The 19,419-nt window shown below is 43.2% G+C and overlaps 1 protein-coding gene across 1 annotated transcript in view; it reads left to right on the top strand.

Moving 5' to 3' along the window:
* The window catches only part of LOC310786122 (ephrin-A2-like), a gene marked incomplete at both ends in the record, with an annotated part of 153,514 nt that extends 135,247 nt beyond the window's left edge, over positions 1-18,267 (top strand). Inside the window, 3 exons of the mRNA XM_083647299.1 lie at positions 2,562-2,863; positions 9,833-9,898; positions 18,131-18,267. Of these exons, the coding sequence (XP_083503425.1) occupies positions 2,562-2,863; positions 9,833-9,898; positions 18,131-18,267 (505 nt within the window). The remainder of the gene's footprint in view (positions 1-2,561; positions 2,864-9,832; positions 9,899-18,130) is intronic.
* Between the last annotated feature and the right edge of the window lie 1,152 nt (positions 18,268-19,419).

Below are 19,419 nucleotides of genomic sequence, written 5' to 3'. Positions count from 1 at the left end.
GAGGAAATTACTGTTCAAAACTATTGTTTAGAATGTCTGACGGTCTTACTGATGCCAAAAATGAATGGTTAAAGTGACTGTTCTGTCGAATTTCACAAAAAGCCATTTATCTCTGAATAAATTTCCAGACGCTGAAACCATGCTGTACTCAACGGCTAATATCTACATAACTACTAACTCTGCAAACTAACTCTTTTAGACAGAGAAAGCACACATTCTATTAGTTATTTTTAGATGATTGGTGTTCATGAATTCTTAACAGAAAATAATCCTCGGCTCTTGTAAAATGAGCCAGAATCCTCAAAAAAAACCCTGGCACAACTTACCTACAGGATGAAAAAATGGCTGGCACTCAATGTGTTAACGGCTAATTGTTGTTATATTGTGTTCAATGGAACACAAATGACGAAATATGCCAACAGAAAAAAATGCGTCTCTCCTAGGATGAGACAAGTTTCCAAACATTTAGTGCGCGAGCGTCAGGTGTCAAGTCAGCCAGAATGTAAAAGTAGGTCTTCCGCTTTAGGGCTTTCAAAATAAAATCCATATTGTAACGTTAACCTTAGTCTCGACGCCAGACCCATGAGCGTTCTTACGTTACTGCATGCTGCAGAGCTCTCTCTGGTCATGCCAGTGATGGCTTCAGTCCTCTCCAATCAGTAACGACTTTGCGATCAGACAACACGGGAGGCGCAGCCCATTTGCGCTCTCATCGGTGCTACGACCTGTCACTCATTCAATTTCAACCCGCCTTCAAAACCAGCAGTGGCTGTTCACTGGCACAGACTCACTTATGTAGTATGCAGAGCGCAGCGATTCAACGTAATATTTGAGTCTAGGGAGAGACTACGTTAACCTTAATACTGTATTAATTTTGAGTAATGCTTTACAGCCACAGTTTCTCTCCAGAGAGTAATCTTAACATCACAAGTATTTTGATACATACAAGGTTTCAAAGTTTTTATTATTATATATAAAGTATTATTATTTTTAGCATTTAACACATGACCTGTGTTTGAAAAACCTGCATACAAGCAGTAATTTTGATGTTAAAAAAGGTATGAGAGACAGTTGTTTTTTATTTTTTCAATTTTCAAAACAGTTGTATAAACACAATGACACTTCAAAAAGCAGAAAAATAAAATAAATTTGAAAAATAAATAATAATAAAAATTAAAAACAAAAACATAATTTAGCTCAAAATGAGAGATTCCGGTCATTCTCTACAATACACCATAAAATATTTTTAAGGCACCATGGGCCTTATCTTGGCAAAAGCGGTAATTTAGTGCTTTTGCGCAGGTGCAAATTGGAGGCATGCCAAGTCATCTGCTATTCTCCGTGCCCCGCAAAATGCCACCTGCGTGTGGCGCAAATGGGATTTGGGCGGTCTTGACCACCTGCATTATTCACAGGTGTGGCCTGGCAATGCCTGGGCATTACATCAATCAAACCAATCAGATTCCCGTCTTGCATTCTCTTTAATACAATTTGCGCGATGCATGCTGTAATTCTCTCCATGCATAATTTGGACATCTCACAACAACCATCGCATCATATACTGTAGCTGTTAAAAACATCTGTGATTTGCAGCTTTTAATTAATGCAATTCGGGTTCTTTGGTTGACTGGAAAATAGAAACAGGGATGCCTTTCTATCATAGCATAGACAAGGCGTTACAGCGCGTAAAACCGGGGCGCAAGCGCAAAAACCAGATAGCACTTGATGACGATAGGGCCCCATATGCTTTTGCACTCTTCCACAGAGAGAGGGACAGACATGTACACACATACACACACACACACACACACACACACACACACACACACACACACACACACACACACACACACACACACACACACACACACACACACACACACACACAGACAGAAAAGGAAAGAGAGAGAGACAGACAGTAAATCAGAGCAGCTGTCTCTCTACCTCGGACTCTTAATCTCTCTGTTGTAAACACGTACAAAGCTCTGATAAACATGTTAGTCTGATTAATTGAACCCTGAAGGGCTGGTAGTCTCTTGCCCCCTCTCTCCCTGTAGTTTGACAGCAGTCTTGATCAATGTCTTCCGTGTGTGTGTGTGTGTGTGTGTGTGTGTGTGTGTGGTGCGCTGCGGGCGGCTGACCAGGTCGGCCTGGAGGTCCAGGACCTCCTCATCACGTTCATGAGTTATTCATTAAACACGTTTACCTGGACTACAATATTAACCCGATTAAGGCAATACAATACTGCCATGTAAACAGCATGTTCTGATTACCTTAAGTATACAATACAGCTTAAATGCACTTAATTGCACTATGATGTCCTATTGACATTTTCACAGCTTTCACCTTATGGTTGAGGAGCTATTCATGATTCATTTTGGGGAAGGAGGCATGAGAAATAGGCCTAGTGATGAAAGTGTGTCGAATAGCGATGTTTTTTTCCCATTCGGGTCCACTCAGGAAGATGGGAAAGAAGTAGCGTCCTGACTTTCAATTAAAATTTGATTTTTTTTTAAACAAAAGCCTGGTGTTCTATTGACAGTGTCTCTCCTCCTCATCAGGTTCTTGCGGGGGGAGTACACGGTGGAGGTGGCCATCAATGACTACCTGGACATCTACTGCCCTCACTACGAGGCAGGGGGCGGCGCTGTGCAGGTGGAGCGCATGGAGCACTACATCCTGTTCATGGTCAACTACGATGGCTTCACGTCCTGTGACCACCGCAGCAAGGGCTTCAAACGCTGGGAGTGCAACCGCCCACAGAGCCCCAATGGACCCCTCAAGTTCAGCGAGAAGTTCCAGCTCTTCACCCCCTTCAGCCTGGGCTTCGAGTTCAGACCCGGACACGAGTACTACTACATCTGTAAGTACCTAGAGTACTTCGACATCTGTAAATACACAAGTACTACTACATCTGTAAGTCCCTAGAGTACTACTACATCTGTAAGTACTATGACTACTACACCTGTAAGTACTATGTCTACTTCATCTGTAAACACCTGCCAATACCAGAGGCCTATTCCACGAAGCAAGATTAGTGGCTTAGCGAGGTAACTTCAGGTTTAAACTTAGGTTTGCCGTAGCACAACGCTAGTTAACTTCTTACCGAGATAGATCACCATAGCAACTTATGCTCTATGGCTAACCTGCTGACGTTGGTTTGGACATGGTCATACATGCCAGAATAGCCTACTACATCTAAGCAATTTAACATGGGATCAACTGCACACAGATGATTCCTATCTAGGCTACTCCTGCATTTTGCAGCTGCAACTGTGTTGCTTTTGGCTTGTATGATGTGATTGTACTTCATATTTCCAGCATAGTCCTTGTATGAAATATGGAGATATGCGACTCTGCTTCCAATAGCCTATATGTGACCATAAAAAATAAATAAATATATATATAAATGAAATATATGCCCGCACGTACCGTGTCGATCAGTTCAGCAACCTTTTTTAATTTTATTATCATTATTTTTTTATAGTGCGACCAAACACATTATGAGATCATTATTATTCATTGAGCCTAAATGGTCTAAATACGCCTACGGATTTTGGAAATTTAGACTGAGATAGATTACACATTACTTCCACTCGCAAAAAAGACATGCAGGTTTTATTGAGTTTATTGAGAGGGTGAATTGAGCTGCTGTATAATACGTGGAGGCAGAAACCGCTCTTCAAAGAAAAAAATAAATAAAAATGGTAACTTTTCATTCGGGAACAGACTAATAAAATCCAACGTGGATTTTGATTCTGACATACATACCGTAAAATACCAATTAGAAGCCGACTTCCAAATTGCCGCGGGTCCCATATATAAGCGGGGTCTGGATACATATTTTGTACATAAAAGCAGGTCCCAATTTGACGCCCGGTTAGTTTTTTCAATGTTTTCTTTTTACCTTTGCGACATCCTGTTGAATGCATCTCCCAAACACAACGAAGAAGAAAAATCGGATGAAGAATACGAACAACGAGGAAACGGGAACAACGAGGGAAAAAAACACATGCACGAAACTTGCTGATCAAAATTCGTTTTCCCTCAACATCTGATGATTCTGAAAATTGTGTAGGCATTTCCTGAAGATTTTTATACACAAAAACCGACATCTCTGGTGTAATAATTATTTTGAGAAATGTGCCTATGGTATATTTCCCTGCCAGCGGGCATAGAAGTCCGCTTCTAATTGGTATTTCACCGCACTTTCACATGTGCGCTACTGAAGAGGGTGCTCCATGAGTGATGAACAGCGGAGGAGGCAGGCATGCAGCCAGCGGAGGAGGCAGCGCATGCAACAAATAATCTGCTCACATGATGATCATGTTCTCTCACCTTCAGCGGAGAAAGTTTAGTGGTAAATACCGGTAGGTCACAGTTCAGCTCAAATTTTATTTGATTTCATGTACAGGCCAGAACTGGCATGCAATGTGCTCTGCTGCGCTGAGAGGGAGGCGCGGCTCTCCCCATAGACAAGCAATCGTGTGGGGTGCTGTAGCCAACTCATTAAAATAAATGGTTTAAATAAACAATTTCATACTATTTACAATCTTTGCTGAGCAATATTTTTGTACAAAAATAATTAAAGCAGGTCCCAAACTGCCGCAGGTCTCATATTGACGCGGGGTCTGGCTACATATTTTGTCAATTAACGCCCGGGCTAATAATTGGTATTTTACGGTAGTAAAGCTTCACGATTTGCGCTTTGAATGAATGAGGAAATAGGCGTGTCTTGCATTGTAAAAGCTGGAGCAGTCCATATTGCGTTGTGATTGGCTAGTTGTTAAAAACCACGCCTCTTTTGCGGGCACGAGCTCCTGTGCACGGGCATTTTCATGTGCATGCGCTCTCAACTTGATTAGAAAAACCTGGATCCAGTAAACGAGTTGAGAACTACATTCGTGGTATGACTTAACTAGAATTTAGCTAGATGGCAATTATCTGGTTAAGCCAAACCAGATCAAGGGACAGATCCTGGATCTGCTTATCCTACATTTGTGGTATAGCCTACAGATAGCCTACAGTTTTAGGTGTGGGTTGGGGTTTGGGTTGCAGACTCTATTACACCGATTCCTAACTGGATGCGTCGATGGGAACATCTGATTGTTTCAGTTTTTCCAATAGAATATGTCCTGCTCCACACGTCAGCTTTATTTAATTTTGTTATAATAATAATAATAATAATAATTATTATTGTTGTTGTTATTATTATTGCTGTTATTATTATATAATAAAAATAAATTATTATTATTATTATTATTATTATTTTACATCATGCACGAATATATCCACAAATGCTGCTTGATGAGCTGATGCTGGGCAGTTGGAAAATTTTAACATATCACCCAACCCTAAAGCATACACATAGTGCTCTTTGGTTCCTCACGTTACTTGTTTTGGTTCTGAACTCCTGGCCTCTTTACACTCAAAAATCCTGTTATTTAATTGGCTGGTTGTTGGGTCACATGGCCTGGGAACACGGCTCTGAATTGCTGCAGTCTAATTCCTCGAGGGTCTGGCCTGGTTTGACCTTGGCCGTGTTGAAATTACCTTGTGCACTCCGACAGATCTTCAGATGGGAATTATGCAAACAGAAATGAATTTCTGAGCTCCCACCGTCCACAAACACTCTCTCTCTCACACACACAACCCCCCCCCCCCCCGCTGTGATCACGGCCTGTCAGGCCGGCGTTTGGTTTCTCTCTTGGCTTTGAAGGGCGGTTTCCCCCTGTTAGCATGCACGGCGCATGGCGTTGGCGTGTGCGGCGCATCGCATTAGTGGGAGCGGCGCGCAGCGGAGCTTTGATGAAGCAGCGTCCCTCATCTCCATGCCACCGGCTGTTTGCATCCAGAGAGAGAGAAGCCTTCCCACTCCAACATACTCATTGAATATGATCATCAAGGCTTTCAGAGTGAAGCAGAAGTGATGTGGTCACATGACCTGATGAAGGTGTGGCTTAACGCTCCGGTTCAGATCAGAGTTAATGCAGAGGTCAGAGGTCCTGTCTCTGTTTGTCCCGCGGTGCTCAACCACCGAGTCTCTCAACCGATTGTGTGTGTGTGTGTGTGTGTGTGTGTGTGTGTGTGTGTGTGTGTGTGTGTGTGTGTGTGTGTGTGTGTGTGTGTGTGTGTGTGTGTGTGTGTGCGTGCGTGCGTGCGTGCGTGCGTGCGTGCGTCGTCCTTGTGGTCATTACTGGGTTTTGGACAAAAAACTCTAAAAGCTGTTATTAGCAGCAGGGGGTGGTGGCTGGGTCGAAAGCAGTCCTAATGTCCATGTGCTTTAATGAGGCAATTTCAACCTATTTACCGCCCCCCTCCCACCACACACCACACACACACGCACTAGTTCAAGTTTATTTATTGTGCACATTTAAAAAAGTTTTAAATGTAATGAAATTCTTCCTTTGCTCTCCGCTCTTGGTGCTATTAAAGAACACAATATAGAAATAAAAGAAAACTAATAATAATAATAATAATATCTAAAGAGAAACACAATGTACACTACAGAGTAAAAATGATCAAAGTAGCAAAGTGTCTGTGTCAAAGTCCTCTGCAAATGAACTTGAACATAGAACCTTCTTAGTGCCGTAATGAACATTTAAAGTTAGATTATTTATATATTGCTCGTTATCACAAGCATGTCTCAGAGGACTGTACAGAGAATGTGTCTAGCTAGATCTAGCTAAACACAATCAATAACAAAATGTATAAAGGACAATCATAGTGAAAAACACAAGGTAGGCAAGAGCAGATTTTAACAAGACAAACAATCTACTGTAGCTATTCTACAGACTAACCCGGCACCCTACAGCCTCAGACCCTAATGCACACAAGGAAAAACTCCCAATCAAAACCTTCGTAGGAAAACTTGGAAGAAACCTTGAGGGGGCCACAGGCAAATAGGGATCCCATAGGAACATAAAATGCTCCGAACCATAAAACAGAACTTTTTAAGAACCATGCTGATCTCTTCATTACGATTTACCATTATGTTGTATCAGAGGGTTCCTGGAGTCATTATGGTTCTGTGTAGAACCACGACCTAAACCAGAGAACCCTTGGAGAACTAAACCCATCAGCATCCACTGAACACCTGAAATGTAACACAGAAAGCTATTTTTGTTGTGTTGTGTGTGTGTGTGTGTGTGTGTGTGTGTGTGTGTGTGTGTGTGTGTGTGTGTGTGTGTGTGTGTGTGTGTGTGTGTGTGTGTGTGTGCGTGCGTGCGTGCGTGCGTGCGCGCGTGTGTCCTCGTGCGTACGCATTTGTGCGTTTGTGTCTTTCTGTCTAGACATAATTTGTCCTCCAGGCTGGGAAAAATTGGCCAAATTGTGAGTAATTTGTCTTCAAGCAGAGAGCGAGGCTGTTTGTTTTAAATGACACTTAATGACACTGTGGAACTGGAAAGTCCCCTGAAACACTGTCACTCTGTCACACAGCTGCGACAGTACTGACCAACACGCCTCACAGCAGTTCGAGAAATAGTCACAAAATTGTAATCTATAGATTCGTATGCTTAGACACGATTTCAATAATGAGAGATTAGTAGAAAGTAGAAAGGTTCAATAAGCTTTAATGATACAATAAACAAATAAATGTTGGCATATGACTCCTTGATATAATGACGCTCTTCCTGAGATGTGAGAGGAGGGCGTCACCGATGAATAGGATAGAAAATCCCCCATAGGGAATTCTTCAGGTGTCATGATCTTGGTGGTGGTCAGGGGAGGAGGTGGGGCAAAACAATTGCTTCAGCGATGACGATCAGCAACTGTGGGTGACAGCACGTGAGTAACATAGTAAAAACATGGAATCTAATATACTACCCGCTTTAGGTGATTGGCTCAGCAGAGAGCGAGGGAAACAAATGGCTTGAGCTGATTGGATATCGGAAAAGAGAGGGGAAGCGTGGGAGACTGTGAATGGACAGGGAGAGATCATGAATGAAAAGGGGCGTGTATTGTAATTAATGGAGTTATACAACCTGAATGAAAGGGGGAGTGCACTGCATAGCAATGAATGTGTGATATAACCTGAACTGGGCGTTGGCTGCAGAAGTAGTCTTCGTTATTGAAATTGACATCACTTTCAAACTAATGTATTTCAATTGGGAATCTTTCATGCCTGCAACACCCCCCACCCCTTTCCTGTCAGTCGGGAGTCGGGGGCTATAAACAGCAAGTACTGTAGTGTGACAATGACATAAAATGGTGGCCAGTAAGGGCGTTGTGGTCGGGGTGGTTGTTTTAGTTGCCTAACCATAAGGTAACAAAAGTTGTTTTATTTGCATAGAATTTTGCGTTTTAAAATTCGAACATAATTCATCTCGTTGTGGGGGCATGTTTTTTCTCCACAACACGTAAATCGGCAGTTTCGAGGGGTGTTTATTTCATTTCACAATTTGTTTTGAAAAATCATACACAAATCTATCGATTCCATTTTCGTGACTATTTCTCAAACTGCTGTGAGACCGTGCTGTACTGACGTGCAGTCAGTAGTGTTGTTTTTCTTCTTGATGGAAAACCGTTCACATAGGGAGAAATCCATCGTAGAAGAGGAGAGAGACCAGTTTCTCCTCGCTCAAATGAAGCCGATCGGGTTTGTTTTTTTCTTTCTATCATTACTGTAACAGCAGATGGGTTTTCTGACAAATGGGCTGAATTGACCATAAGAGGACTGAAGCATTAGAGTAGAAAAATTACATTAAATTAAATTAGATTCCATCCTCATGAGGAACATGATAATAAGAATGAGACAAATAGAGTGCTGCTGGTAAGACAACATAATGAAACCATGAAAAATGCAGCAAATAACTGAAAGGCACCGGTATGTGCATGGCTTACTGTCCACATGGCAGGAACACAGACACACTGATTTGAAATCACATCACCTGTACACACTGATCTGACGTCACATCACCTGCACGCACTGATCTGAAGTCAGATCACCTGTACACACTGATCTGAAGTCAGATCACCTGTACACACTGATCTGAAGTCAGATCACCTGTACACACTGATCTGAAGTCACATCACCTGCACACACTGATCTGAAGTCAGATCACCTGTACACACTGATCTGACGTCACATGACCTGCACGCACTGATCTGAAGTCACATCACCTGTACACACTGATCTGAAGTCAGATCACCTGTACACACTGATCTGAAGTCACATCACCTGTACACACTGATCTGACGTCACATGACCTGCACGCACTGATCTGAAGTCACATCACCTGTACACACTGATCTGAAGTCAGCTCACCTGTACACACTGATCTGAAGTCAGATCACCTGTACACACTGATTTGAAGTCACATCACCTGCACACACTGATCTGAAGTCAGATCACCTGTACACACTGATCTGAATTCAGATCACCTGTACACACTGATCTGAAGTCAGATCACCTGTACACACTGATCTGAAGTCAGATCACCTGTACACACTGATCTGAAGTCACATCACCTGTACACACTGATCTGAAGTCACATCACCTGTACACACTGATCTGACGTCACATCACCTGTACACACTGATCTGAAGTCAGATCACCTGTACACACTGATCTGACGTCAGATCACCTGTACACACTGATCTGAAGTCAGATCACCTGCACACACTGATCTGAAGTCAGATCACCTGTACACACTGATCTGACGTCAGATCATCTGTACGCACTGAAACCCTGCTGAGTGAACTTAAAGGTGTTCTAACAAACTAGAGCAGCGAGGTCAATAACTGAGTCTCTCTCTCTTCCCTCTTCATCTCTCTCCCTCTTTCTCTCCTTCACCCCCCCCCCCCCCCCCCCTCTCTCTCTCTCCTGCAGCGTCTCCACACCCGAGCCTGGCTGGGAAACCCTGTCTGAAGCTCAAAGTCTACGTCAAGCCCACCAGTGAGTCTCTCTCTCTCTCTCTCTCTCTCTCTCTCTCTCTCCCCTGTCCATCTCTATCTCTACCGAGGACAGCACAGCCACATTTAAACGTAATCGCCAATATGCACACTGGCTCTGTATAAGCAGGTGAAAAGCGCATGTACTGTATTAGGCTATATAAAGCACCATATCACTATTTCGAGGAAAACCTTTTGGCAATTTGTGCGAACATAAAGAGGAAATCAAGGGCTCATTCTAACCAACCAAGGAATTGCATATTGTGCGCATGTAACAGTAATGTTACAGTAAATTGTGGCCACTACATAAATTATTTTGCTCCTGTTGGCCGGTCCTGGGCATGCAGTCTGACCTGTGAAGCTCAGCCTCCATGTTTCTGACAGAATCCAGTTCAGACCAGGTTCCTCCTCTGGTAAAGCATTCTGCTCCAACAGCAAGAACTGTTTTTCAGCTTGTTGGCCACATGAAAAGGTTAGATAATGCTTCAGTTTAGCAGCTGAACACACCAGACGCGTATCCTACGGGGAAGCAATGCCGTGCAGAGGCAGTTTAATTTTGGCATCCTTGTTAACAGGGAAGAGCGATCAGACTGGCCGGAGCGCGTTGCCTAGTTTCGGTGTCTGGTATATTTTGAGCAGACAGGCATGAAGTCACAAGTTGTGGCGCAGGGCAAAACAGAGCGAGGCATGGAGCAAAACAGTGCTTCTGGTGTGAATGGCAAGGCTCCGTGCTCGACGCTGCTCAATGCTTCCATGACGCGCTGCTTCTGAGATGCTTTTGGTGTGAACCAAGCGTTAGCTTCAGGTTTTACTCATGGTTACAAAAGAACAACTCTCTCTGAAACAGAAAACTGCACTCCCATTAGAAACCTCCTCCCCCTCCCATGATCTCTGACCTCAGGCTGACCTGGGGCAACTAAACAAACCACAGACACACCTGGAGGTCAGGACCGTCACCCGCCTGGATTACAGGATTTATAGCAGAGAGACTCCATTCCCTCTCTGTCTCTGCTCTCTTTCTCATACACGCACGCACACGCATGTGCGCGCACACACACACACACACACACACACACACACACACACACGCACACACAGTAAAACACTCTGGATGCAGGAAGTGGAGCTCTGAACCTCTTTAGCCGTGGTGGAAACGACGGTGATGAAGAGCAGAGAGCAGTCTGACCTCTTCACCTCTGACCCTCAGAGCTGCGTTCAGGTGTTTACCTGCTGCCACTCTGGAACCCATCGTCTATCGGTCTGACATGGACTAGAGTCTGGGATCGACAGCCGGTATTTCAAGGTTTCTGGTGTAGCCAGCTGGCGTCCAGGCCAAGACTTCAAGTCATGATAAATTAAGTTGTACAGTATTTGTTGAATGTGTGACCAAAGTTGATTTTCTTTAAGGGGGAGGGGTGGAGTCGTCACAAAAGTAGCTTTAAAATTTTGTTGACATGCTAAATGTCATATTTACACTAGATCACTGCACATATTGAAATTGAAGTCCTATTGAATCCAATGGTACCAACTTCGCATTTGATATAATATAACTTATATATATATATACTTATAAAATATTTTTGTTTCATCATTTAGTCATCGTCTATTCTATAGGGTTACTAATTTTATATATTTTTTTAATAATGACTAAAAAAGTATGTTAAGAAAAACGTGCTCTATCATACGTTATCATACGTTGACCAATTTGAAAATTTCAATGGATTTGTGCTTAACTCAGTTAGTACTTTAAGTGCTGTAAAGGAAATTATCAAATTCCACATATGCTCGACATATGCTGGACTTAAACTGCTGCTCTTTTCTTTACTGGAGGAACTCCCAATATTTAGACAGTTTGTTTCAGAAGATTGACTTTGCAAAAACAGCTAAGATGAAGGACAAATATTAAATATCTCCCGATGTGATGAAAGCTGAAGAGCGTCTGGGGAAACTGCTCCGCCTCAGAATGCTTCGTTTAGTTTCCGAGCTGTTTGCTCAGAGCCTGTGGAGGATGGAAGGTATGAGAACCAAGGACCCTAAAAAGAAGGATAAGACATCACTCACGTCACATCGTTTGAATTTTTCATAGGGGCCAGTTCTATCGAAGTGAATGGGCATGGAAAGTCCCACTATAAACCATCATATCTGTGTCATTTCACCTTTTGATTGAAAAATGCTTCCATCAGATTAAAGAAAACACATTACGTGACTGATGCCCCGTTTGGTCATGTATCATGATGTAGTTAGTTAGCTAATCTAGCTCTATGTTTGGTCATGTATCATGATGTAGTTAGTTAGCTAATCTAGCTCTATGTTTGGTCATGTATCATGATGTAGTTAGTTAGCTAATCTAGCTCTGTTTGGTCATGTATCATGATGTAGTTAGCTAATCTAGCTCTATGTTTGGTCATGTATCATGATGTAGTTAGTTAGCTAATCTAGCTCTATGTTTGGTCATGTATCATGATGTAGTTAGTTAGCTAATCTAGCTCTATGTTTGGTCATGTATCATGATGTAGTTAGCTAATCTAGCTCTATGTTTGGTCATGTATCGTGATGTAGTTAGTTAGCTAATCTAGCTCTATGTTTGGTCATGTATCATGATGTAGTTAGTTAGCTAATCTAGCTCTATGTTTGGTCATGTATCATGATGTAGTTAGCTAATCTAGCTCTATGTTTGGTCATGTATCATGATGTAGTTAGCTAATCTAGCTCTATGTTTGGTCATGTATCATGATGTAGTTAGCTAATCTAGCTCTATGTTTGGTCATGTATCGTGATGTAGTTAGTTAGCTAATCTAGCTCTATGTTTGGTCATGTATCATGATGTAGTTAGTTAGCTAATCTAGCTCTATGTTTGGTCATGTATCATGATGTAGTTAGCTAATCTAGCTCTATGTTTGGTCATGTATCATGATGTAGTTAGCTAATCTAGCTCTATGTTTGGTCATGTATCATGATGTAGTTAGCTAATCTAGCTCTATGTTTGGTCATGTATCATGATGTAGTTAGCTAATCTAGCTCTATGTTTGGTCATGTATCGTGATGTAGTTAGTTAGCTAATCTAGCTCTATGTTTGGTCATGTATCATGATGTAGTTAGTTAGCTAATCTAGCTCTATGTTTGGTCATGTATCATGATGTAGTTAGCTAATCTAGCTCTATGTTTGGTCATGTATCATGATGTAGTTAGCTAATCTAGCTCTATGTTTGGTCATGTATCATGATGTAGTTAGCTAATCTAGCTCTATGTGGGACCAAACAGGGGCTTGACTTGAAATATATGCTGCTGCTGGACAGAGCCATTGTTATGCTATGACCTTGAGGCCATAGATCATAATCATGATATCAGTCTAAGAGTAGTTCCTTAATATTTAGAATATCATCTTTTCCCATACAGTATGTATTGGGATTTTGCTTATGTTGTTGTAGTACTGCAGGTTGAGTGCTAGGGAGCGCTGCAGGGAAAGTACTGAGCAACACATCCAGGGGTTAAAGGCTACGTTTATCCATTTAACGGCTGCGCATCGCAGACCTGAGAGAGAAACGCCAGAGCCAAGATGGCACAGACGGCTTTGAGCTAAGGAGCCGCCTGGATGATAATTCACCTGGGATTGTTTGGAGCGCACATGGAGCTGTCACCAGCAAAAGGTGACTGGAAAGGGGCGACTGGCCGCATGTGTGACTGAACATTGAGAATACACGCGCACTGGAGATTAGTGTAATTGATGGCATTTGAGTGGCTAACGTACTATCTGAGCTACTAGTGGTTAGCAGAGAGATGCAAACTACTAACGACAAGCCACAGTGGACATTTTCATAGACCTGGATAGCGTTGGATTTTCCAGGATGGGATTCTCAGACACCTTCTGAATGACAAAGCCAGCACACAGCAAAATCTGAGCTGATCAGCACAGACGCCAAGCTGTGGAGCTGTCGAAAGCCAGTGCCCCACGCCAAGGTGGTCGGGGTCCATCAGACAAGATAGCGGGGAAGACCAAGAAGAAAATAAAGAATTGTGAGTTGCTTTTACCCCTAACATAGAAAGATAACTCACAAACATATAAGTGAGTAAGTCACACAATCATGGCAAATGCACTCATGGAGGGATAGTATACTCTTACATTTGTGGGTGCTAACAGTAGGAGCTAAGCCTAGTGATTAGATTAAGTGTAATAATCATAACAATATCAATGAGTAGTGTGTACCTTTAGGCGTCTTCCCCCTCAAGAGCCCAAAAAGGGCTCCATCTGGGCCCTTTTTGAACTAACATTTCTCTCTCTCTCTCTCTCTCTCTCTCTTAAAAAAAAAAAAAATTACTAACTAAACTTTACCACTATTCCTTCAGAAGTTGTAGTTGTCATAAGCCCTTTTCCCACATGCGCTTTGTACCGCAAAATGACCGGAACGTGGTGTAATGCCTGCATGTGGGAAAGGCGCCGTGCCGGTATAAGCGCGACCCCGTCGTCCCCGACATTTCACCAGTTTCGATCCAGTCAGAAGAGCGGTATGCTCTTAAGGGGACGCAAGTGGAAACGGGTCCAGTCATTTTCCGCGACAGCGGTCCTTCAATCATGGGCGAAGTGTAGCCTACACACGTTGTTTAATGTTCCAGCGGGCATAATCTAATCATTCGCGCACATTAAAGCAAACTGGCGAAATGATCTTGTGATAGCCTAATAAGAGCAGTATGTCAGCTTGCTGATTTCCGAAGGCAAGCCGGACACATCAAACGAAGCCAGTCTGTAAAAAGTGCTTCAACGCGACGCAGGTGAACGGATAAACATCGAACCAGCAACTATTTCTCTCAGACACGGATCCCAACTTCTTCAAAGTGCATCATCTAATCATTCGCGCACATCAAAGCAAACTACTTCCACACATTTCACTTCATGCATTCGCTTTCTCTACATACATAGGCTACAAGCGTTGGGCAGCTTGCCTTGCAAGCCTCTGCCATTCTCGCTTTGTCTGTCCTGTGTCAGGCTGCTGCAAAGTACGGAGGACTGAGTGAAGTTTTGCCGACCCCCCAAATAAAGTCAAAGTTTGACCCTAATGCAAAATTCAAACGCTGCGAACTGAGTGTTGTCTTATCCTTCTTTTTAGGGTCGTTGATGTCCTTGAGTACAGACTGCGTTGACATCTGGACCGCTCTCATTTTCACATCGTATCCCAGCAGGCCGTTCACCATCTCCGGGTCAAACCCCACCGCGGCCGCTGCTCTGTTATCTCATCGCTGAACAAACACATCAGCTCTAACTGTTTCACACAGCTGTTAAAATAACTCTAGACGGTCTACAGGCAGCATGCAGGCTGATCACACAGTTATCGTAGCGCACAGACACCAAGATGGATTATTCATTAAGGCAATTCAGAGACAGAGTTGGGTTCTGAAACCCGGTAACACCATGGCATCGCTTCCCCTACATTCGGTGCTGATCGGACCAAACCACAAGAGATTTTGCTGCGTCATTTCAGCGCCACTAGAAAACACAAAGCCCGAGCTGCTGATTGAAACCGGTTCTGCTGCTCCCAAACCACCACGCGTTCCTTCACTAATGTGAGGGGTACAGCGTTTGAAATCCAGAGTGTTCCTGTTGTATGACATGTGGGTGAACTTAATTGACGCGTGCCATATGGCATCGGCGATGTACTGTAATGCACAGAATCCAATTACAATGTCCACCGTTTACTTACAACGTTTACCTTTGCTTTTGCTACTCATTCTATTGCTCAGGCATATTTACACAGTTTCTTGTATCCAGGTAAAACATCTTAATCACACAGGTACCTGTAGCTTAACCAAACTTGAGCTAAATGCTACACCTGCAGACGCTATGGCCACGGTCAAAAACTGTATGCCTCATCCGGCATGCACACCTGGCTGCTTTACCCTTCCTGTATAAATGCAGTCCCATTACAAGTAACTGCCATGTGGTGGTAAAAACGTTTATTAAACCCAAAAATAGTAAACACCAAAGCATATAAATCACTAAATGGCTCACTCTGTCATTTTGGTCACTTAGCCAATCAGGTAAATGAAGCAGTGGCGCCGGAAGGAGATTTCAATTAGGGGGGCAGTGGTAGGAAGGGACTCTCGGCGGCACCCGTAAGGATTTTTTTTCTTCCCTTCCTTGCAGCAGCCCCTACTAAAAAAGAGTTCCAGCGGCCCTGCTGCTAGAGAGGGAGGACACAACGTTTTGAGATGATTGGACTGTTGAAAAGTGGGTGCATCATGACAAACCAAAATGAACATGGCATCTGACAGTGATGAGTTGGATTGCTAGCGTCGTTAACGTTAGCCTCCATTCAGTTGTGGAGGACTACCCCTCCCCTGTTAGCAGGCAGACGCACCCCTCGAGCTGTCAGAGGGGCGGAGGTAGATGAGGGAGGGGTTGACTATTTTGTCCTGGGAGTGAGACCGTACATGTTTGAGCCGTTATCCCTCGCAGAAACATCTTAGCTAGTTAACGTTACATGTCAGTTGGTTGAATCTTGATAGAAAAATCCAAAGAAATTGGATTTTTGTGAATTATTTGGCATACATTTTTAAATAGGTGCACTCTATGACCAGGGATTAATCTAAAATAGTTAAAAGCTCGACTTTCAGCTCGACTTTATGGACAAATAGGGTTAGTTCATTATAAAACTAGAATGTCACAATAAATAGCAAATATCACAGTAATAGTGTTACAGGAATTGTTTGTCACTGCAGAAAGTGGCGTTATACACAGACAGACAGACATACCGACCGACAGACAGACAGACTTGTAATTGGCCTGGAGTGATCCCATTGGCCTGTCGGGATAAAAGCTGGTTCGCCAGACGACTGAGGGAGCGTGATTTAAAGAGAGAGTGGCCCCCATGGAAGTCCAAAATGTAGATCGTCACACGACTCACATAGCTATAGTGTGTGTGAGGGAATAGTTCCAGGAAGTACCTGTGAATGCATAAAATAAAGCTGATAATACAATTTGATTCTTTAAACGTCTTACCCTTTCAAAGTACATCACAAACACAAACAGTCCATTCTGCTGCTACTCTACAGCACTGCTTAATCCAGAACCTTATTTATTTATATATATATATATATATATATATATATATATATATATATATATATATATATATATATATACGGTACATGATGATGCAACTCTAATATCTCTATAGCTCTGGACTGAGGATTTCCTCAGTAGATCTGCAGCATGCTTGCGACTTGCGTTGCGTGGCTCCCTCTGCTGGAGGAAAGGTGTTATTGGCTAGTGTGGTTTCTCAGTCTTGGCTGTGGATTAGCCAGGAATCTGAAGTGAGGCGAGTGGCTGGTGACTGTGAAACATATGTGCATATTTACTTTTCACACACTCAGTTTGTTATTTACATTTTAAGATCACACTCTTTTGACTCTTTTGACTCTTTTCCTGAGGGTGGATTTCGTTCACACACTCAAATAGTGGACTACATAGTGTGCCATTTTTTACTAGTGTCCAAATTGTCAACTGTTAATTTGATTCACTATAAAATAGCCACAATGTGCTGCAATTTCTAGTGAACAGCGAATGTAGCCATTTGAAGAAGAGTGAGGTGATCGTTCACTATATGGTCAACACTGCATAGGGAACAGCCAATGAGTGAACCATTCCGAACACCACAATTTACTCCAGAATAGAATCAAATAATCTCCAGAGATCAGCCACATGACAAGCAGCCAGCAGAACGACACCATCACTACTTGCTCCTCCTGACGAGCTGTCTGTCAGTCTGTCACTCAGCCTGTTGCCATGGAGACGACACACAGCGTAAACATGCGCCATGACAACTGATGGAGCGTATCTAGGTCACAGAGAAGGAAAAACCAGGAGGTGTTTCACCTGTTTGAAGATTCGTTGGCTGTTTACTGTTTACCTGAAGAGTCACACAAACTCCTGCGCTCTTTCACACTCTCTCCTCTCTCTGAATCTGTTTTTGTCTTTTTCTTTTTTCTCTCTTTTGATTTTTTGTGTGATTTTCTCTTCTGTATTGTTTTTGTCTTCTAACTATTGATGTGACCGCTATGCTGCATACGTAAACAGTCAAATTCCTCGTAGGCTACTGTATGTAATCTGATTACCTACTGTGGCCATAAAAGTGATTTTGTTTCTGATTTTATATGATGTGGTTGAATTACATTTGTTTTCTTATTATTAACTCTCTCTCTCTCTCTCTCTCTCTCTCTCTCTCTCTCTGCCCCCGCCCCTCAGATGACTCAGTGTATGAGTCTCCGGAGCCCTTCCTGACAGACGACAGCACCAGTGGCTGCAGCCTCGCTCTGCCCTGCGCCTCCCTGCTGTCTGCCATGCTGCTGCTCGCACTGCTCCTCATATCCTACTCCTCATAGCACCTCCTCTTCCTCCAGCTGCTCCTCCTCCAAGCCCCCAGTAACAGCTCTGGGCCGTGAAGCGAATCGAACATGGTGGCCAAGCTCGGTACAGTGACGCCCTGCAGCCCAGAAACAGAAATTATCATCCACTTACATGGGGAAAGCTGCAGATGTAAAACTCAAGGAAAATGTCTGGGTGTCACTCAAAGACAAAAACGACTCTTTGAGCTATCAAGTTTTTTTTTTATCAGCCAATTTTTCTCCAGAATCCACCAGGAGGCGTTTTCTCTATATATATGGCTGTGGCCCCTATAAGTCTGGACCTGGTGGGCCTGGGCTCGCTCGTGATGAATGCAAGCAGACATGTCACATGACCTTGGGCCGCACATCACAGAAATAAGACCAGGAAGAAAACCCCCTTCAAAATGCTTCACGTGCCAATGAGCAGCTTATGTTCAAATGAATGGGTGGGCGTGTCCTATACCCTCTCCAGTTTATTTGAATACATCCATGGAGAAAACCCTCTCCATCACTCAGACTTCCAGAGAGATGGTGAGGAGTGAGGCAGTCAGCTCACATCAAGGATGCAAATGCAACAAGGAGATGCAGCAGCAGCGATCACAGATTCAGATCAATAGGGTGTTGCCATGGCAATACCATGCAAGGAATGACTTTACTGACTCTTTGTTCGTTGTTTTTTTTGGTCCCACCATGCACTTCTGTGGTGGGGTTTGCTGCAGCGAATATGCCCTGGAGGGTCAGAGCAGTGTCACGAGTCCATGAAAAAAGGAGTGCAAACAGGATTTCCTGGTCATGTGATGTGATCAATTATTTGTCCTTCAAAGTAAAAGACCCCCTTTTCATATCTAAACAGTAAAAGATTTTATATTACTGCCTTTTAGTAAAATTGAGACAAAGTAATTGTTGCCACACGGCAACGCCAATAGAGGGTTAACTGCCATCAATCAAACACGATGCAGGATCCCGGCATTCACCTACAGCTTTTCATTCTGTTGCAGTGTTTAGTACTAGCTGCAGTGCTCTCGCTCACTCTCACCCTCTCTCTCTTGCTCGCTCCCCCCCCCTCTCTCTCTCTCTCTTTCTCCCCCTCCCTCACTTTAGTGGTAGCAATCCAGACGAGGGCCTTTAATTTCTGTAAATCTGCCAAAG

Source organism: Poromitra crassiceps, assembly GCF_964638095.1.
Source record: "Poromitra crassiceps genome assembly, chromosome: 12".
NCBI classification, from domain to species: Eukaryota; Metazoa; Chordata; class Actinopteri; order Beryciformes; family Melamphaidae; genus Poromitra; species Poromitra crassiceps.
This window is presented reverse-complemented; position numbering and strand designations above follow the sequence as displayed.